General features: G+C 43.4%; 1 protein-coding gene across 3 annotated transcripts in view; it reads left to right on the top strand.

Moving 5' to 3' along the window:
• Window positions 1-19434, top strand: part of ADCY2 (adenylate cyclase 2) — a 401584-nt gene that overhangs the window by 272314 nt on the left and 109836 nt on the right. For all 3 annotated transcript variants that reach the window (XM_032861855.1, XM_032861856.1, XM_032861854.1), the window contains exons 5-9: window positions 1398-1546; window positions 7719-7830; window positions 12589-12716; window positions 18050-18208; window positions 19027-19159. In XM_032861855.1, coding sequence (XP_032717746.1) covers window positions 1398-1546; window positions 7719-7830; window positions 12589-12716; window positions 18050-18208; window positions 19027-19159 — 681 coding nt within the window. The remainder of the gene's footprint in view (window positions 1-1397; window positions 1547-7718; window positions 7831-12588; window positions 12717-18049; window positions 18209-19026; window positions 19160-19434) is intronic.

The following is a 19434-nucleotide window of genomic DNA, read 5'->3' on the forward strand; positions in this document are numbered from 1 at the left end:
GTTTCCTATTAGCTTTTCATCTGTTTTTTCTTTCCCAGAACAGGCTGGGGAGGGGCTGCAGTGAGGGCTTCGCATCTTCATCTGGATGCACACCACACCTTCCCTCTGCTCCCTCAGTGGACGTTCTCAGCAGGCACTAAAATGACGTGCTCTAGGGCTTGACCCAAAGGGACACTGGCCCTGTAAACCTGGGAAAAAAGACTAGCTTCCCCTCCCCTGTGTTCTATTACTTTGTCTGCGTAAATGAATGGATAAATTGGTGAATGAATGAATGAATGAATAAGAAGGGAAGAAAAAGAAAATGGGGAAGACGGAGAAAATATTTCATTCAAGAAATGTTTTTCAACCAACACTATTAATTGTTAAATGCACAATACCTAAATATGGTGTTTTCTATAATACGTGAATGTGTTTTTTTAAGATTTATTTATTTTAGAGAGAGATAATGTGCGTGCATGAGCAGGAGGGGCAGAGGGAGAGGGAGAGATACTCTCAAGCAGACTCTGTGCTGAGCGCAGAGCCCACTGTGGGGCTCGATCTCACGACCCTGAGATCATGACCTAAAACCAAGAATCAGAAGCTTAACTGACTGAACCACCCAGGCACCACTAAAATAATTTAATGTTTAAAATAACTAAGGATGAGTACAAAGTTTCAAAGATTCCTCTTCTTTGATACTTTTTCTCAAAAGCAGTATTGCAGATGTCACTCTAACATAGGTAGATATTAAAATAAGTGTAATGTTACATGCCACTGTTTGCTGTGTCTAGAGACCAAAAATAAAAGAAAGGCTCGTAATTTATCATTTCCGTGTGTTCCACCTGTAGTCTTTTATACATGACATTTTACAGATGCTATTTCTGACTCTGTCCCTTTATAATAGTTTAGAATCACTAAAAGGGATTGTGTGGTCATCACAGAGGAAATGAAATATTTGAAAATATTTGACTATCTTATTTCAGAAGTACGGAATATTTGTTGACTTTCTGAAATGCAATAAAGCTTGTACTTTATCTCCCAAATGAACAGGCAGGCAAAAATGAGTATTTTCTATCTTCGACTCTCCATAGGTTTCCGGCATTTTTATATAATTTCTGCTTTACTAGGTTAAAACCAGAGTAGATAAATAGTATCCTTGGAGGAAATATCTTTGCTTTCCTTTATTCTCCACTCTGAAGGACACATACTTAGAACTCCATAAATAATAAATAGTATAACACATGCTGACCTTAGAAATTTTGGTTTTTTTCAACATGTCCTTCTACTCCCCATGTTTTAACTTGCTGGAAAGAGTCGTCCACTTGGCCCCAACGCAGATCCGCGGTGCTCTCAGAGATGACTTGGGTGTTACCGTAATGATTTGAAAGTCTCCGCCTTCCTCCCACGCCCTCTTTCAGGAGCGGCTGCTGCTCTCCCTGCTGCCGGCGCACATAGCCATGGAGATGAAAGCCGAGATCATCCAGAGGCTGCAGGGCCCCAAAGCCGGCCAAATGGAAAACACGAACAACTTTCACAACCTGTATGTCAAGCGACACACCAACGTGAGGTACGCTGCTCTGTTCTTGTCCCTCCGCACGTCCCGGGAGCCGCTCGCCAGCCTGGGAGCTCACGTCTCACAAAATCCTGTCTCCTCCAAAACAGTGAATGGAGTTTCTGCCCCACCCCGACCCCCCTCCCCCCGCTGCCCCTCAGGGCCTTCACTGGAAGATAAGGAAGTAGAATCTTCTTCACTTTACTGGGTTCTGTTGTCCGTTATGGCCCTGCTTTCTACGGCTGACCTTCTGCCCCAAAGGAGAGAGAGGTGGTTAGTGGGTCCTTATCCGGGGAACACCATGGATAGGTTTCATGGCATCCCGGAGCCCAGGACCCGCGACTCTGTAGAAAGACTGACGGTAGTACAGTGGGCTCTTGAGGCAAGACCTGACTCCTCCGGAGGGACTTGGGGGGGCCAGGGCCTCAGTGAAGTGAGCACTCCCTGACCGTCAGGAATGATGGATGTCCGGGTATGGCCCACCAGTGACCAATGTCACGGGGGACTGATGTGCCCCTTAGTTAATAGTGCAAGTCCCTGCTTTCCATTCTGCCATAGTCCCCTCTGCTTCTCAGGGAGCTGTTCCTAGAATCACAGTACGTGGAAGACATGCTATCAGCATGGGATCGAGATCTGGAAAGAGAACCCTGTGGGGCCTCCTTCTCCCCTAGCTCTCCTCCAGGGAGGAGCTGTGTGGGCCCTCACTTCAGCGTGGGGGGCGTTTCCTCCCATGCTGCCCATCTCCCAGCTGCAGAATGCACCCCCTCCAGACCCAGGTGCCTGGTCCCTCACTGTTCCCCAAACCCCCAAGCCTCATGCCACTTCTTTGGGGGGTTCTCCTTACATCCGTTCAGCTCTGGTGCAGTAGTGCTTTCTTTCTTGCCAGGTTCTCTCGATAAGTACCTCATGCATCTGGCCTCATGCATTCCGCCTTGTCATTACTCACCCTGTTCACTAGTTGGGGAGCTACAACCACAAACATAACTGCAACTGGCTGAGCACTGGCTCCTTGCCCTTTCGCTCTCAAGCCTGGATCCTTTCCAGTGCACGATCCAAGCTTCCAGTCTGATTGCTGCAAGTCAAGGGTTTTTGAAGTTTATTAATAAGAAACACATTTGACTAGGCTTTGCCACTGCAATTTAACTACATTGCTAAGACACATCTCATTTTGACCCCAGATTTTAGGAAAGGTGTGTAGAGCTGGTGATACGGCCCAGGCATGTCCAAGCATGCACAGAGCTAAATGTATAACAAGAAATGCAGATTGGGAAAGCAGTAATGGAAAAAAGCTGCATTATCACTGAGAACTAAGGAAGCAGCAGCTAAATGGAGAATCAGGGGTAAAAAAATAATAATAATAAAATTAAATTAAGTCCCTACCATTTTGAGGAATTTAAAAAAATGAGTGTATTACAAGAACACCCACACCTGTTAAGGAGTAAAATTATTTAAAACACTGGCCTGCCTTCAGGTTTTTAAGCGTTTCACTTAAAGAATTAAAGAAGAAACATTCTCACGGTATCCGACAAGGTGTATTTTACTAGAAATTTCCCTTTCCAGCCTTAGCTATCTGAAAAATCAGCAATATCCCTCCTACTTGAGGAAAGGGTTGTAAGTCACAGATGGGGACTCTCACACACGTAAAGACAAATGCGGCCGTATCTAAACAGAGTCCTGGAATATCTTCACGTCTCTGTGAAATGACCCAGGATCAAAGAGCCTGATAAAAATGAAACCACCGGCCTCAGGCAGGTGACCAAGGCTCCCCGTGCTGTCTGTATCAGCTACCAATTTGTACGGTACAAAGGACCCCAAAACCCAGTGGCTTCAGACAACAGTAAACATCATCTCGCAGTCTCCGTCTGTCACAATTTGAGAGCTGCTTCTGCTGGTGGTTCTGACTTACCGTCTTTGATACAGAGTCAGGCCTGGTGTCGGGAGGGCTGCTGGGGGACCTGACTTCAAGGCAGCTCCTCACGTGGTTTGCGGGGGCCCTGACTGTTGGCTGGAGGCCGCAGGTCGTCATCGCTGAGCTACTGCTCACAGGTGGCTAGAGGGACCTCCCAGCATGGGAGCTCACTTCCCCAGAGCAAGGATCCAGGACAGGGCCATGGGCAACAGCAGTTCCTTTATGACCTAGGCTTGCAAAGTCATTGCTGTAATTCCTGCAGCATCCTCCTGGGGACGCAGATCAGCCCCACCCCAGGGGAGGGTGGACAGTTCAAGAGTAAGTCCCATGAGGTGAGGGTCTCTCTGGGGCCATCTTGGAAGCAGACTACCACACTGTCAAGGCAAAGAATTGGAGAAGTGCCTTCAGAGATCGTTTAGAATATGTTTGCTGTGTCAAGAACACTGAAAAATAAAATATAAATTTAAAAAATTCAATGAAAAAAAATTCAAAACTATAGTTGGGAACGCTAAAGTAACTTCAATACCTAAAGTTAAAAATGTAAAAGCATACATAAATCACATGATGTACCAACTGTTTTTATAAGAGATACGAAAACACCACTTTTTCATCTTGGACAGGATAAGCAAAAGCCGAGAAGCAGGCATGGTAAATGGATATTGTGGAGAGTCCAGTCAATACCTGAGCAGTTTTGAGGGGTTTTTTGGATAGTAATTCTCATTAGGATTGTGGACAGTAAAGATCTGTTAATTCTTAGTTCTGCTTTGGCCATTCATTCATTAAAAAAAAATGGTTATTCTCTGTTAATGACATATCCTAGCTCTTTACTCTTCTGAGGATGCTAATAATGTGTATAATCATGAGGAGGAAGAGAGGAATTTCTAGAAGGAAAGTACTTCCCGAATCTTCAGCATCTTCCTCTGAATCCTGCCGATAGTACGGAAACATTCACAAACCCATCCCATCTTTGAAAATAAGCACAAGTCCCGTAATCCAATGCCACCATCCAATTCTGAGACTGGCCCTCTCTCGCTTTCAAAGCCAAGGTTCTAGAAAGGTGGTTCCTCACTCTCTGACTGGTCTTCACCGTTTTCCCTCCCTCCTCAAACCTTCACCCTCTGCCGTCCACCTCCATCCACCATGGCACAGAGCTCATGCCCGCTCAGTTTGCCACCAGTTGCCGTGCTTCCAGATCTGAGTCTGACTTAGCCCCTGCATCCTTCTTTCTGATAGCTTGGTGTGGTTGGCCAGCTGACCTTGCCCTCCTGCTTAAAGAATTCTCCCTCGCTGTGGACTCCCTGACATCTTACTCCTCTCTTCTTACCATGTCCTTTGCCATTTTCTCTTCCCTAAGTCTAGCCTCTCTGTAAATGAGTGTTTTCAGAGCTTTCTCCTAGCTCCGCTCTGTTCTCTCCAGTTCTCATTCAGGACTTCAGTTACCATCTGTGGGATACCAAGGTGCAGAACTCAGCCAGGGCATCTGGAGGGCGCAGTTGGTTGAGCGTCCGACTCTTGATTTCAGCTCAGGTCATGACCTCATGGGTCAGGTGATTAAGCCTTACACTGGGCTCCATGCTGAGTGTGGAGTTCACTTGAGCTTCTCTCTCTCCCTCTCCCTCTGTCCCTACATGCCCTCACACTCTCTCTCGTTCTGTCAAATAAATAAATGTTTTTTTAAAAGATGCAGAATTCAACCATAGCTTTCCATACTCAGCTAATGTGTATCTTCCTCTTAGACGCTCCACCAACACCACCATCAAACTCAACCCAACCAGAGTTGAACTGGTCATCTTCCCCTCCAAGCTTGCTTCGACTTGTTCAGAGCTAGGTTTGAGCCCCCTTCTCAATCAGAAACTGGGTCTTCATCCTCGATGCCTCCCTCCCTTAGACACACTGCCCACCGTATCTGATCGCGAACCAAGCCTGATTCATCCTCCCTACATTTCTCCCATATCTGTCCATTTCTCTCCATTTCGCCTGACAACACCTTCCACATGGACCTTCTGGATGAAAGGGTTATGATTCTAACTGACCTGCCTGCCTCCAGGTTGCTGTGGTCAGAGTGATCTTTCTAAGATGGTCATATGGTCAGATCTAGGTCGGGTACCCGGGTGATCCCAGAGAGTACCCTGCTTCCTTTCCTGTAACCCTTTGCACATTACATCACCACGACCTGTTTACATCCTCAGTCTCCTGGCTGCCGAGTAGTTTTTGGACCATCGTAAGACATTTACAGCCAGCCTGCCTGGGTGGGGGGGTGGCTTTAGCCTCTACAGGGTTGGACCACAGGAAACACAGCGGAGGTTGTCAACTGCTCATCTGCACATTCTCCCTCCCAGTGCTGCCTTGGATCAGACACACTCTCTAAGCGTTTTCCTCTTGGACCAGGCTCAGCATCTGTGATCTGTGCTGCTATAGGGTGCTATGGGGGAGTAGGGAAGGTTTGATAGCACCGTCTGAACAGAATGGAGGGTGCGGAAGCCCCTGCAGCCCTGGTTTTCTTGGACCAGAGGGTTCTCCCCCAGCTTTTGTCATCAACAGAGAACCAAGTCTTTCCTTCAAGATGAAGCCACAAACCTCATGCTTGGCCCAGCGAACGAGTACGGCCAACAGCAGAGAGCCAGTTGTTTTCTGCCTAAGATCGGGCTGGCCGCTGCCACGTTCCTTTTTTTACTGTGGCAAAATATATATAACATAACGTAACACAGTTTTAACCATGTTTAATTGTCGGTGCAGCGACATCAAGCACCTTCCCGTTGTTCCCATTGTACACATTCCGCAGCGGCTTCCCTCCCCCACCCAGCCTCTGGCACCCACCCTTCTGGTTCCTGTCCCTGTGGTTTGACTACTCTAGGTATCCCGTGTGAGTGGACTCCTACAGGGTCTGTCCTCTTGGGCCTGGATCATTTCACGCAGCCGCACATCTTCAAGGTTTATCTGTATTGCATCATGTGGAAGAATGCCATTTCTTTTAAAGACTGTATAATATTTCATTGTAGAGATTTCTTTTATCCCTATTTCTTTATCCATCCACCTGTTAGTGAACATTTGGGTTGTTTCTACCTTTAGATGATTGTGAATAATGCGGCGGTAAACATGGGGGTACAAATAGTGGTTTGAGTCCCTGCCTCCACTCTTTGGGTTCTTTTCTCGGGAGGGAACTCAGTGGGCCATCTGGGAAGCCTGTCTCTCTTGCTGAAGAACCACCACACTGCTAGAGTGGCTGCACCATTTTCCGTTGCCCCCAGCAATGTACAAGGGCTCCGATTTCTCCGCACCCTTGACAACATCTGTTACTTCCCAGTTCTTTGATAAGGGCCATTCTAATGGGTATGAAGTGGCAGTCAGTTTTGTCTCAGGGTCTGTCTTAGACCATGTTATCTGAATCCCCAACTGCCAGCAGGAATTTTAGGCTTCTTTGTGAGGCCTTTATACAAATCAGAAGCATGTTGTTGTATGGAAAAGTGATATCGCACATCCTGGGGCTGTGTTTCCCCATCCTGACCCTTGAAGGTTAACGAAACACAGACACAACTCAGAGAAATCTGACATCTGTCCCACTAGCATGTATGTCGCATGGAGGGAAGCTTTCCCAGGCTCGTCACCAGCTAACCAACCCCCACACACACACACACTTGTTAACACCGTGGTTGGACATTGTTAGAGTCCTTCCTTACTTTCTTAACTCCTGTCCCCCACCCCCCAACAACACTCTGAGTTTGAGGGAGACATACTGTGTCTGCTTCATCCTAGCAAGGAGTAAGTCATTCAAAACCTTTTGTTAAGTACTCTTTCTTTTAAGAAGATTGTTAGTCTTTCTTCGAGTCAGTAAAGACAGAATTTGCTTTTATTATTTTTTTCCTTTACTTTAGAAATTCTTATAAAGTAAATGCATGTAACAGTGCAAACAGAGGCATAGGCCATTGATACCTGAATTCTGCCAGTGTAATGAACTCTCAGAATGAATACCGCGTAAACCAGGGAGGGAGGGGAGACTGTCCATCAGGGAATAAAGGTTATCAGTTAGAATGGACAGAGTGCATCATGTGATTATTTTCTTCTCCAATTTTAATTATAAAAACAGCATTAAACAAAAAAACATTTTTAATAGGAAAGTTTGGCAAAATGTGTATGTATTTCCTATCTGGGGAGATGACAATTTTCTTGGAAGATACAAATATAAATGTAAAAAACTATATACTCTTTTAAGGGGGGAAAAAGGTATCATTACTTGTTAACAAACACGAGCTTGCAAACACTGTTCCCCTTGTGCCACAGCATCCTGTACGCAGACATCGTTGGCTTCACCCGGCTGGCCAGTGACTGCTCTCCGGGAGAACTCGTCCACATGCTGAACGAGCTCTTTGGAAAGTTTGACCAAATTGCAAAGGTGAGTAGTAGTGAGTCCCTTCTACGTTGAGGCTTTCTAGACTCGTGGCTTCCTTTTTCTCTGGTCCCTTATCAATTCTTTGTTTTTCATAGAGCTCCGCTTAGAACTGGTGTTTATAGATTTGCAGGGTTTATTTGCCATCGGGCTCTGATGAGTCTCACTTCTCGGGGATGAGAAATGTCAGAGCATATAACTAGCACATGTTTGCATCTATTTTTAAAATTTCTGCTTATAGAGAACTCAGCGCACATCGAGTAAATACACTCAAGATGGTGAGTTTAAGATGAACAGCCTCTGCCCAGTGCTGTTCTAAGATCCTGTTTTTAGGTATTTCCATGTCAGATGTTGGAAACAAGATTGCCTCTCCTCCAGTCGTAACTGTTCATGTATCGGCCCCCGGGGAGAACCCCTAAACTAGGATGCATGTTTCCCACCTCAGCCCTTTACTTACTACTGTCTCATTAATATCCGCTGACCCTTGTGCCCCTTGAACAGAAATGTGAGTTCTGTATTTGCCGTGCATACGTGCATGGAGAGGAAATGGCGACAGGCAATCTAAAACCGTACTAGAACTTGCATATTTACTGGAACCGTGAGGGTTACTGGTGGGAAGAGCGATTGGAGTTATTTCCTCCTTTGGGAGCCCTTTACTTCCACCTCATAAAGCATTACTGGTCAGCCTCATACTTTCTTTGAATTATTTCCAGCAAAAAATACTTCATTATGGTGATTAAAATGAATTATTTATATATGGAAGAGAAAGTTGGTCCCAAATTTAGTTCCCTGCAAGATTCCTCTCACTTTTAAACCATACAGAACATTTCCAAGCAAGCCTCTTAGCAATAGACGTGACTTGCTGATGTTCACAGGGTTGCCCCTGCATCAGGCTCCCCTGGAGGTGCCTTCTGCTGCCAGCCTGACCATGAGGGATCTCGCTGGTTTTTTTTTTTTTTTTTAAGCCATTAGAGTATAGCACAGCTTTCTTCCCTTTACCAGATCAAAGGGAGAGGTTGAGTTTTTTTGGGTGCTCATGTTTAGAAAAATATGATTTAAAGCTTAAATAATGTCTTCAAAGTTTGAATTAATAAAGTGTCATTTTTGTCACATTAGGAAGAAGCATCCCAATCTTGGCAGGTAACAGCATAGCTCTAGTATTAACATGCCATTCTCCCTCTGGGCAAGTCTCAGTGTCTGAATGTCCCATCTTTATAAAGACACCAGTCATATTGGATTCGTGACCCACCCTAGTCCTGTATGACCTCATCTTAACTAATTATATCTGCAGGGAGGCCAAGTTTACACTCTCCAGGTGTTAGGACTTCAGTATGTGAATTTGGGGAAGACAAACTTCATTGCTCATAACAGAAATACTTAGTGTGACCTTCTGTTCCTCTCTGATGGTTTGAACAAAGGACTGTCCAGGCAGTATCAGACTAGAGCCTAGGATGGCTGGGTCCACCCATTGTTAATACAGAGAGAATGTGTTTAGGAAACCCGTTCGTGCCTCATGGTTAAACGACGTGGCGGTGGACACGATCGTAAGCAAACAGCTCAGTCGACTGAGTGAATTTTGCATACAGCACATAAACTAAGAACTCAACATCATGCATTTATTTTTTAATCTTTTAAACTGCTTTATTGAGGTATAATTGACATGTGAAAAACTACATATTTAATATATAAACTGTAATGATCTTGAGGATAAGCATATGCCAAGAGCCATCAGTGTAATCTATGTTATAAATATATTCACCACATACAAAGATGTCCTCTTGCCCTCATTATTTATTATTGATGATGATGTGATTAAACCACTTAACATAAGCTCTACCTTCTTAGCACATTCTGGAGTATACGGTACAGTATTGTTAACAGAAGGCACTGTGCTATCTATACCATAGATCTCCAGCACTTACTCATCTTACATAAAACTGTTTGCCCTCTTACCCATACCACCCATTTTCCCCTTCCCTCAGGCCTGGCATCCTCCAGTCTACTCTCTGCTTCTGTGAATTTGACTATTCTAGATTCCTCATATAAGTGAGGTCATGCAGTGTCTATCTTCTGGACGTCCTGAATAAAGTCAGGCTATTTCACTTAGCAAACTGAGTTCAAAAGCACATTTAAAGGACTGTACCCAATGACCAACTGGGATTTATTTCTGGGATGCAGGGATGGTTCGACACACGACTCAATCGACATAACAGACCACAGTAACAGAATGAAGGCTAGAAATTACATGATCAGTAGATACAGAGAAAGCATTTGATAAAATTAAACACCCTTTCATGATAAAAACTCTTAACTGATAACATATAGAAGAAACTTACCTCAACAAAATAAAGACATATATAAAAAGCCCATAGCTAACATTATAGTTGATGGAGGAAAACTGACAGCTTCTCCTTCGAGATTGGGAACACAGCAAGGATGCCTGCACCCACAATATCTGTTCAACACAACCCTAGAAGTCCTAGCCAGAGCAGTCAGGCAAGAAAAAGAAATAAAAGGCATCCAAATCAAAAAAGAAAAAGTGGGGCGCCTGGGTGGCTCAGTGTGTTAAAGCCTCTGCCTTCAGCTCAGGTCATGATCTCAGGGTCCTGGGATCGAGCCCCACATCAGGCTCTCTGCTCAGCAGGGAGCCTGCTTCCCTCTCTCTCTGCCTGCCTCTCTGCCTACTTGTAATCCCTCTCTCTGTCAAATAAATAAATAAAATCTTAAAAAAAAAAAAAACGAAAGAAAAAGTAAAATTGTCTCTGTTTGCAGATTACATGATCTTGTGTGTAGAAAACCCTAAAATATATGCAAAATCTGTTAGAACTAATAGATAGGGGGCTGTCTGGGTGGCTCAGTTAGTTTGGTGTCATTTCTTGATTTTGGCTTAGGTCATGATGTCAGGGTCATAAGATCAAGCCCTGTGTCAGGCTCCAAGCTCAGCTGGGAGTCTGCTTCTCTTCTTCTCCCTCTACCACTGCTCCTCCCTCCACTCGTGCTCTCTCTTTTTATCAAATAAACAAATATTTTTTAAAAAAGAACTAATCAACAAATTCAGTAAAGTTGCAGAATACAAAATCAATGTGTAAAAACCAGCTGCATTTCTTTATACTAACAATGAAATATCTGAGAAGGAAATCAAGAAAACAATCTCATTTACATTAGCATCAAAAAGAATAAAATACTTAGGAATAAACTTAACCAAGTAGGTGAATGACTCATACATGGGAAACTTTAAAACATGGATAAAAGAAATCTAAAAAGACACAAATAAATAGAAAGACGTCCCATGTTCATGGGTTGGAAGAACTAATATTGTTAAAATGTCCATAATACCTGAAGTATGGACAGAGTCAGTGCCATTCCTATCAAAATCCCAGTGGCATCTTCTACAGAAACAAACAAACAAAAAATCTAAAATTCATACAGAATCACAGGAGACCCCAAACAGCCGAAGAAATTTTAAGCGAGAAGAAGAAAGCTGGAGGGATCACACTTCCTGATTTCAAAATGAATTACGAAGCTCCATAATTAAAACAGTATGATACTGGCATTAAAAACAGACACACAGACCAGTAGAACAGAACTGAGCCCCAGAAATAAACACATGCATATACGTATACGGTCGGCTGGTCTTTGACGAGTTTGCCGAGAATTCACTTTTGTTAATTTCAGTGTGTTCTAGATTCAGAATAGCTATTTAGGAAGTATGGGACGGAAGCCCTATTAGTATATAATTTTTTGCCTTTTTAGTACTTCTGAGATTTTTAATCAGGAATTAGTAAGCACATCAACTGCAGCACCGTAGATGAGTATGAAAATATGCCCTAGCTTGTGGGTTCTCTATCACACGGGGAAGGAATGTGCAAATTCTTCAACAAACCTAACATGTACTTTAGAACAAGAAAATCTTACATTCGTTTTATTATTTCAGATTTGTTCAGTTCACTTTATACATAAGCCTATGTTTAGTGTTAAGAAGGAAAAGATCGGTGTTTGGCACATCTTTGGGGTTTTTTGTGTTGTTTTGTTTGCTTCTTTTTCTTTTGCTTTTCTTCTTTTTCTTCTTTTTCCTTAGTGACCAGTCTATGAAGTAACTAGAAAAGTTAGAATGCATGTAGGATTTAGACATATGAATGAAGCTAATCTCAATATCCTAATATAAAAACCACCCAGCCAAGAAAAATAGTGAATACCACTTTATATTAAAACAGTTTAACCGAAGGTCAGAATTAAGTTTTAAATTACTTGGCAATGTCGAATGGTGGCTTTTTGCATTATGGAGATGTTTATCAGAAGCTACGTTCTCAGCTAAGAATCTGCTTTGGCTTTAAAATAAATGAAGAGAACCATGAACGTAGTAGGGAATGACAGACAATTCTAATTCCAGTCGAGTTCTGTCACTGTTCACTGTCCTGAGACTCTGCTCTGCATGGAAGATCTCATTTCGCTGTCAGTGCTTGGGATGTTTGGGCTGGAGAGAATGATCCCGTCATTATGCTCCTCTGCTACAGTTCAGAGTAAATCATTCCAGAACATTCTCTCTGCTTTCCTTTCCTTCCCCTTCTCCTGATTCTCCCTGCTTTGGCAAATGGGTGTGCAGGTGAGGGTGGTTCATTCTTCTTGGGTCATGAAGGGAAACCCAACCAGTGCTCATTTCCGCGCCCACAAACCCTAGGTCACTGTGATGGTATCAGTAGAACTAGCATTGGATGACATTCGAAAAATCTGAGTGCAGCTGAATGCTGTGATTTCTTCTTCCAGGAGAATGAATGCATGAGAATAAAGATTTTGGGAGACTGCTACTACTGCGTGTCCGGACTCCCCATATCTCTCCCGAACCATGCCAAGAACTGTGTGAAAATGGGGCTGGACATGTGTGAAGCCATAAAGTAAGTGAAGGCACCATAGGGTCCTTTTTAACTGTTTGAGAATCTCTAGTTATGATTCTCACTCCTGATTGTTTCTGTTTTTCTGATACTGGGATTAAAAACATTATTGAGCCTTTAAATATAAGTGTTCAGAGACCCAAATACTGGTGTGTGAGTAACTCAGTCCAAAGTAAGACTTCTGTAAGATTCTTATTGTTATGGTTAGCCTTGGAGTACAGTGAGACTGAGGGAGAAATCTGCGGGCACAGAGAGTTTGGGTTGTTTCCAAAGTGATTTTTTTTTTTTTTGCATTGAAATATCTTCTTTAATCTCAAGGAAAATCTCTGTGCTCTTACCATCTGACAAACAGTTTCTTTTTTTTCAAGTTTTTACTTAAATCCCATTTAGTCAACATACAGTATATTAGTTTCGGATGTGCAATTTAGCGGTTCAACATCCATACAAACAATTTCCGACAAACAATATGGCTACACTCAAGTTGTCGGGGAGAAGGTAGTTTTCATGACCAGATTGCAATTCGGTAAAATTCCAAAATTACTGCATCAAGTAAAAAATGCTCAGCTCTATAAATGTAGTTTCAGTTAATATACACAGAATATGTTTTCTGTATTATATTTATAGTTTCTTTCATTATAATTCTGGAGAGGCTATCCTTATGTCAAACAATGTTACCATTGAAAAGTATCAGATAAAAGTGTAAGATACAAAATTAATTTTTGTTACCAGGGCCATAATACACTTCTTTAATACTGCCTGTGGTAGATTCCAGAATATTCTTATTAATGGCAAAATCTCTTGTTTGTTGATTATATGATTGAAAGGTTTTAGTGTATTGGGGTTTTTTTAATTGTTTTTTAAGATTTTATTTATTTATTTGACAGAGAGAGATCACAAGTAGGCAGAGAGGCAGGCAGAGAGAGAGGAAGGGAAGCAGGCTCCCTGCTGAGCAGAGAGCCCGATGCAGGACTTGATCCTAGGACCCTGAGATCATGACCTGAGCCGAAGGCAGCGGCTTAACCCACTGAGCCACCCAGGCGCCCCTGTGTATTGGGTTTTTTGATTGCCTATTTTAGTCAAGTGATTTTCCCCTCTCCTGCACACATGTTCAGTCTCAATGGGACAGGAATTATGTGGCTGATGCTCTGTTTCCTTGTCTCTGGTGTAGAGTCAATGAGGCTCTCCGTGGGAGAGCAGCGGTCAGGTTGTCACGTGTTTAGCCACTGTGGATGTGGGTCACGTGTGAAGTCAACTGAACAAGTTAGCAGGTAGCTTCCCCAGGCCAGTCCAGAGAGAAGCAGTGAAGCCCGCACTGCCTGCTGTGGGTACTGGCGATCTCGGTGCTCCTGACCCTCTGGGTCGGTAGCAGTGACGACAGACCACTGTGGACAGATCTGTCTCGAGAGGCAAGGGAATTCAGTGGAATTGAGTTAAAAGCAGAGATGGGTGGATTAGTCAGTGTGGGAATCACCTTGTCCCTCCTGCTTCTTCCCCAAAGTAACTCATTTGTCTTCTCTGACATGAAAAATATTTTTACTTTGTTTCAGACGTAATTAACTATTTCCAGCTCTCTGGGTCTAGACAGTGTAAGTGAATCTAAATAGTGAAACTAAAGGTTTTCTCCAATTTATAACCTGCCCTTAGAGGCGATCTCCGTGTAGGTTTCCAACACCGGATGAAATGGGTTCTAGTGAGAGAAAGGGTTTTTCTAATGTACTTATTATGCACATCAATAATATATCAGATTACTGAAGCCTGATTCCTGCTTTCGGGTCAGCTCTTTCCCAGTCCTGTTACGTTTCCGTTATTCCAGCATGTTGAAGAGCTTTTAGGAGGAAGAATACTTACATTCTGCCCACGGGCATGTCAGCAGCTCATCAGTTATATTTTTTCTGTTATATTTTTTTTATCATGATAACATAATACCTAACATAATTACTGCACCATAGCATTTTTACATGTACAATTTAGTGGCATTAAGTACATTTAAAATACGCGCAACCTTCACCACGGTCCACTTCCAGGACCTTGTCATCAACTCAGACAGAAACTTCATACCCACTGAGCAGGAACTTCTCATTCCTCTCTCTCCCCAGCCCCTGGCAACCCCTTTTCTACTTTCTGCCTCTGCAAAGTTGACTTTTCTAGATGACTCGGTGTGCGTGGAATCACACAATATCTGTTGGCTAGCGTTTGCCTTGTTTCACATAGCGGAATGTTTCCAAGGTCCATCCACATTGCGGAATGTGTCAGGCCTTCATTTATTTTAACAGTGGAGTAATTAAGTCCATTATATGTGGATACCACGTTTTATTTATCCCTCCGTGATGGATACTAATATCTTGTGTCCAGAATCTCAGCAGTGTTATCAGATTTGAGGAACTTTCCAGAACTCTTGCGTCTAACTAAACTTGAGCTTCAGCTCGGGCAATGAACGGTTGGTGCGTCTCTGTGCTCTGCACTTACTGACCAAGGGCATCCATGTTCTCTCTCCGTTAAATTCACCTGCTCAGCTTCTGTGCATTTGACAAAGTGATCAGTAATAGGTTTTTTTCTGGCACCTTCCGTAAAGGGCAGGGTCAGAGAGGGCATCTCAGCAAATGTTAGGAATTCTTTGTTCTTCTAACATACAAGGGCAAGTATTTCCATTCCCATGCATGAACCATAGGATGAGGATGAATATGAAAATTCTAATTTTTTAAGAGAGAAAGAGTACACTCAGACTTGGAATTTCGCCAGGTGACCTCAGGGTTTTCCTGGGAGCCGGGAACATAGATCCAGGAACGCTTGCCTATACTTTTCCTCGTTGTCGGGACCTCCCCACGCGTTCAGTACCTCATTCTCTGTCAGCTAAAGAACCACCACAGAGCACGTCAGCTGCGGTTTGGAACATTCCCAATGCTTAGAGAGGTTTCTTTTTTCCCGTCATGAAAATGTAAACTTCTCAACCGAGGACGTAATAGGCAGAGTCCTGACTTTGTTAGCGATTAGGGTTCCTCTTGAACTGGAATGATTGTCTTCTGTGGTCACAAGCTTTGGCAACTATTGTGATATTTTTGTAGAGATCACACAGGTTGCATCCATATGCATTACAAGATGTGGTTAGTCAACTCATCTGAACTCTTGACCAACCCATTTTCCTAAACAAAAAAGACACAAGGACATGGAGATGGTTTTAAAGAGGGTATTATGTGAAGCAAAATAAGACAGAGAAAGACAAATATCGTATGATTTCACTCATATATGGAATTTAAGAAATAAAACGTGAACATAGGGGAAATGAAAGAAAGATAAGATAAAAACAGAGAGGGAGGCAAACCATAAGAGAATCTTAATTCTAGGAAACAAACTGAGGGTTGCTGGAGGGGAGGTAGGTGGGGGGATGGGGTAACTGGGTGATGGGCATTAAGGAGGGCACATGATGTGATGGGTACTGGGTGTTGTATTCAACTGATGAATCACTAAATTCTACCTCTGAAACTAAAAACACAGTATATATGTTAATTAAATTGAATTTAAATAAAAAAAATTTTAAGTCAAATCATTCACCAGTTTTGTTAAAATGGTCAAACATAAAGTGTGTCGTCCATCCTTCTTTCCCTCTTGACTTTCTACTGACCATATTTGATCAACAGAAATGTCATGTGGTTGGAACCATTCTCCTAGTAACAGAAAATCTTAAGAACAATTATGAGTTCAATATCAAATTTTTCAGGATCATTATCTCCCAAAGACAGAAGCACAGTAAAATCCTTCAGAAGTGACCTATGTCAATTAGTAAACTTATATCCAGTGTCCACGTTGTACCAGACCCTGAAGCCCCTGATGGGTATACAGGTGTGTGTCTTCATGGGGCTGCCTCTCGGAGAGCAGATGTGGACACAAGCAGGGAGAGCTGACTGGACTCAGGGAGGCTGGAGCACCAAGGAGGGGTGACCTCCTCAACCTGGGAGGAGGGATCAGAAAGCCTTCCCAGAAGAGGTCATGCCTCCAGCCACTGATGGAAAACCAATGCCAGCTGGCCACGGGATGCCTGTGCCCTGTCAGGAGAGGGAGGCTCAGAGAGCGGAGCCATCTTGAACCATATGGTCGCCAGGCAGCCATAACCTGACAGAGGACAGAGCAACAGGGGCGGCCCTCCAGTGTCATGTTGAGGCCCTGGCCCATCGTGTGGGCAGGAGGGAAGGGTTGGATGAGTTGCATGGTACCAAGTAAGTTGTGATTTTTTGTGTGAGAAAAACAGAGCAGGATGACAGGGAAGGAGGAAGTGATGGGAGGAGAGAGAATGGGAGGGAGGGAACAGCTCTGTAGACGTCCTTTCTTTTAACCTTGTAGATCCATATCTTCTTGTCACTTCTTATCACTTCTAGCATGCTCAAGTGATGCCACTGTGTCACTGAACATGACAGCCATGCCACTGGCATTTTGTGATGCTTGTGTCCTGCAGCCACACCTGGTAACCTGCGCCCTGCTGGGTTGCCATCAGTGCGATTGCTTCCCTCCGCATGCTCCCTGGGGTAATTCTCTCCATGTACCTCAGGACACCTCCCTGTATCCTTCTCCTGCAGTCATAGTTCATTGATAAATACATTCAGCTGGCAGAAATAAATAAGCTTTTCCATGTCCCATTAAAGGAAGTTCTTCATTTGTCTCTGTAAATGATTTACGGATTGGGTCCCAAAGTATTTTTAAAGGATTGTTTTTAATTAGTTTCTTCTGAATGATACCTTCCTTACACATGATTAAAAGTTTTTAAAGAGTTTTGTTGTTGTTTTTGTGGAAGACTGTGCACAATGAAATGCTTTAAACTCATGGTTACTTTTTTTGAGAAATTCCTACTCAGGCTGAAGTCATTAGGCTCACAAATATGGCTCCTTGTCTCTTATCAGCAGAAAATATTCACTGGGGACATGCATCATGCTACGTGCTAGAATCATAGACGGCATCTCAGACTGTTTCTGACAGTAGAAGGCAATGTCACGTGATTCTAGCGTGAAAATTCAGAGCAGGTGTCAGCAACTGGTAGGTTTCTGATAATACATATTTGTTGAAAAAGTCAAAGCTACAGCTGAAAATGTTGCATCAGCACCAACGGTCCGGCCTGACCTGGCTGTCTTAGCCAGGGCCACGGAGCTCTTGGTCTAGTCTGGAAGCAACCAGAAAGAAACGACCTTTCTCTTGGCCTAGAGCAGCAATCTTCTGCCACAGGAGGGAGTCCTGACTCTATTTCCAGCAGTCTGAAAAATTCTGAGTAACACAGTGCCTTGAAACCTGGCCAGGAGTCCGAGGAAGAGGAGGGTGTTTCCAGATGGTGATGCTTTTTTCCTTCTCTTCAGGAAAGTGAGGGACGCCACTGGAGTGGATATCAACATGCGCGTGGGAGTGCATTCTGGCAATGTCCTCTGCGGGGTGATTGGTCTGCAGAAGTGGCAGTATGACGTGTGGTCACATGATGTTACCTTGGCCAATCACATGGAAGCCGGAGGGGTCCCTGGGTAAGGCCAGTCTGGGTTTCCCTCTTTAAGCCGTGGGCAGGGTGAGACACGCTGGGCGAGTGGATTGACAGCTGTCTGCTGGGTGTCTGATGGTTTCTGATGCCTCCATCAGCATCCCGTGATCCCTGTCCAGCGACCCCTTACATGAATTAGATTAACACGAACCCTCAAGTCTCAAATCCACCACCCCACGACCCATGGTCAAAGACTCTGGCTACCAGATCATGAATTACTTGTGTTTATTTGCAAGTGTTTGAACTGTGACTAGGGGAAAAGTGTTTTTTAATGCAGTGAGATGTGGCATTTCTCTATTACTGGTGACCCCTGAAGCCAGTGCTAGTGAAATGAGCAAATGGTACCATCTCCCTCCAGTTAGAAGAGCGTGGTTCAGACAAGAGAATTTTGATGGACATGCTATAATTCGAAGAAACGTGGAAGCAAGCACTGAGAAAGAAAATCCATACTTTAACACACATCAGCACACTCCCTAAAATGCCTTTGGCCTGTGTTTCAAAAAGTAGGCTCTCATGTGAAACTTTCATGTAATTTTTATTTGCCATATTTACCACACCCGCTGTGCAGGTTTCGGGTGAGGGCAGAGAAGCTGGAAATGTTAGTATCTTGTGACTTCTGCCAGCATCTTTCCAAAGCCCTGTTTAAATAAAATATAAATATGTATTACAGTCCATTTTACCAAGAACATAGAGCCTTTCCTTCCTTTGGGGGAGAAGAAATTATTTATAAATTCACAAGTAAATAGAAAAACCTTCATGTTTATCCTTACCTATCTTGACTGTGGTTTTTAAATGAAATTTCAGACGTGTTCACATTTCTTCCGTCACTCTGGAGCACTTGAACGGCGCTTATAAAGTGGAGGAAGGAGACGGTGACATCAGAGACCCGTATTTAAAACAGCACCTGGTGAAAACCTACTTTGTAATCAACCCCAAGGTCAGTGTTGTTGTAAAGAGTCTGTAATTAACTTGTGACTTCTGTGATGAAGACAGAAAGGGGCAAATTACTGATACAGATAAGTGTTTTTAGTCAAGAATCTGTTGAATGCTTTGCTGGTCTTTGCCCCTATAATGACTTTAAATGCATAGCAGTTTGATTATGGCACATGTTTTAGAATCATAGACTAAAACATTTCTTAAAGGAACAGTTGAAAAGAATTGCTTGCTCCTATGGCAAGGTTGCTGTGTGTGTGTTGGGTTATCAGTGTTAGT

This window comes from Lontra canadensis, unplaced genomic scaffold (assembly GCF_010015895.1).
Source record: "Lontra canadensis isolate GAN:19392208 unplaced genomic scaffold, GSC_riverotter_1.0 scaffold22, whole genome shotgun sequence".
NCBI lineage: Eukaryota > Metazoa > Chordata > Mammalia > Carnivora > Mustelidae > Lontra > Lontra canadensis.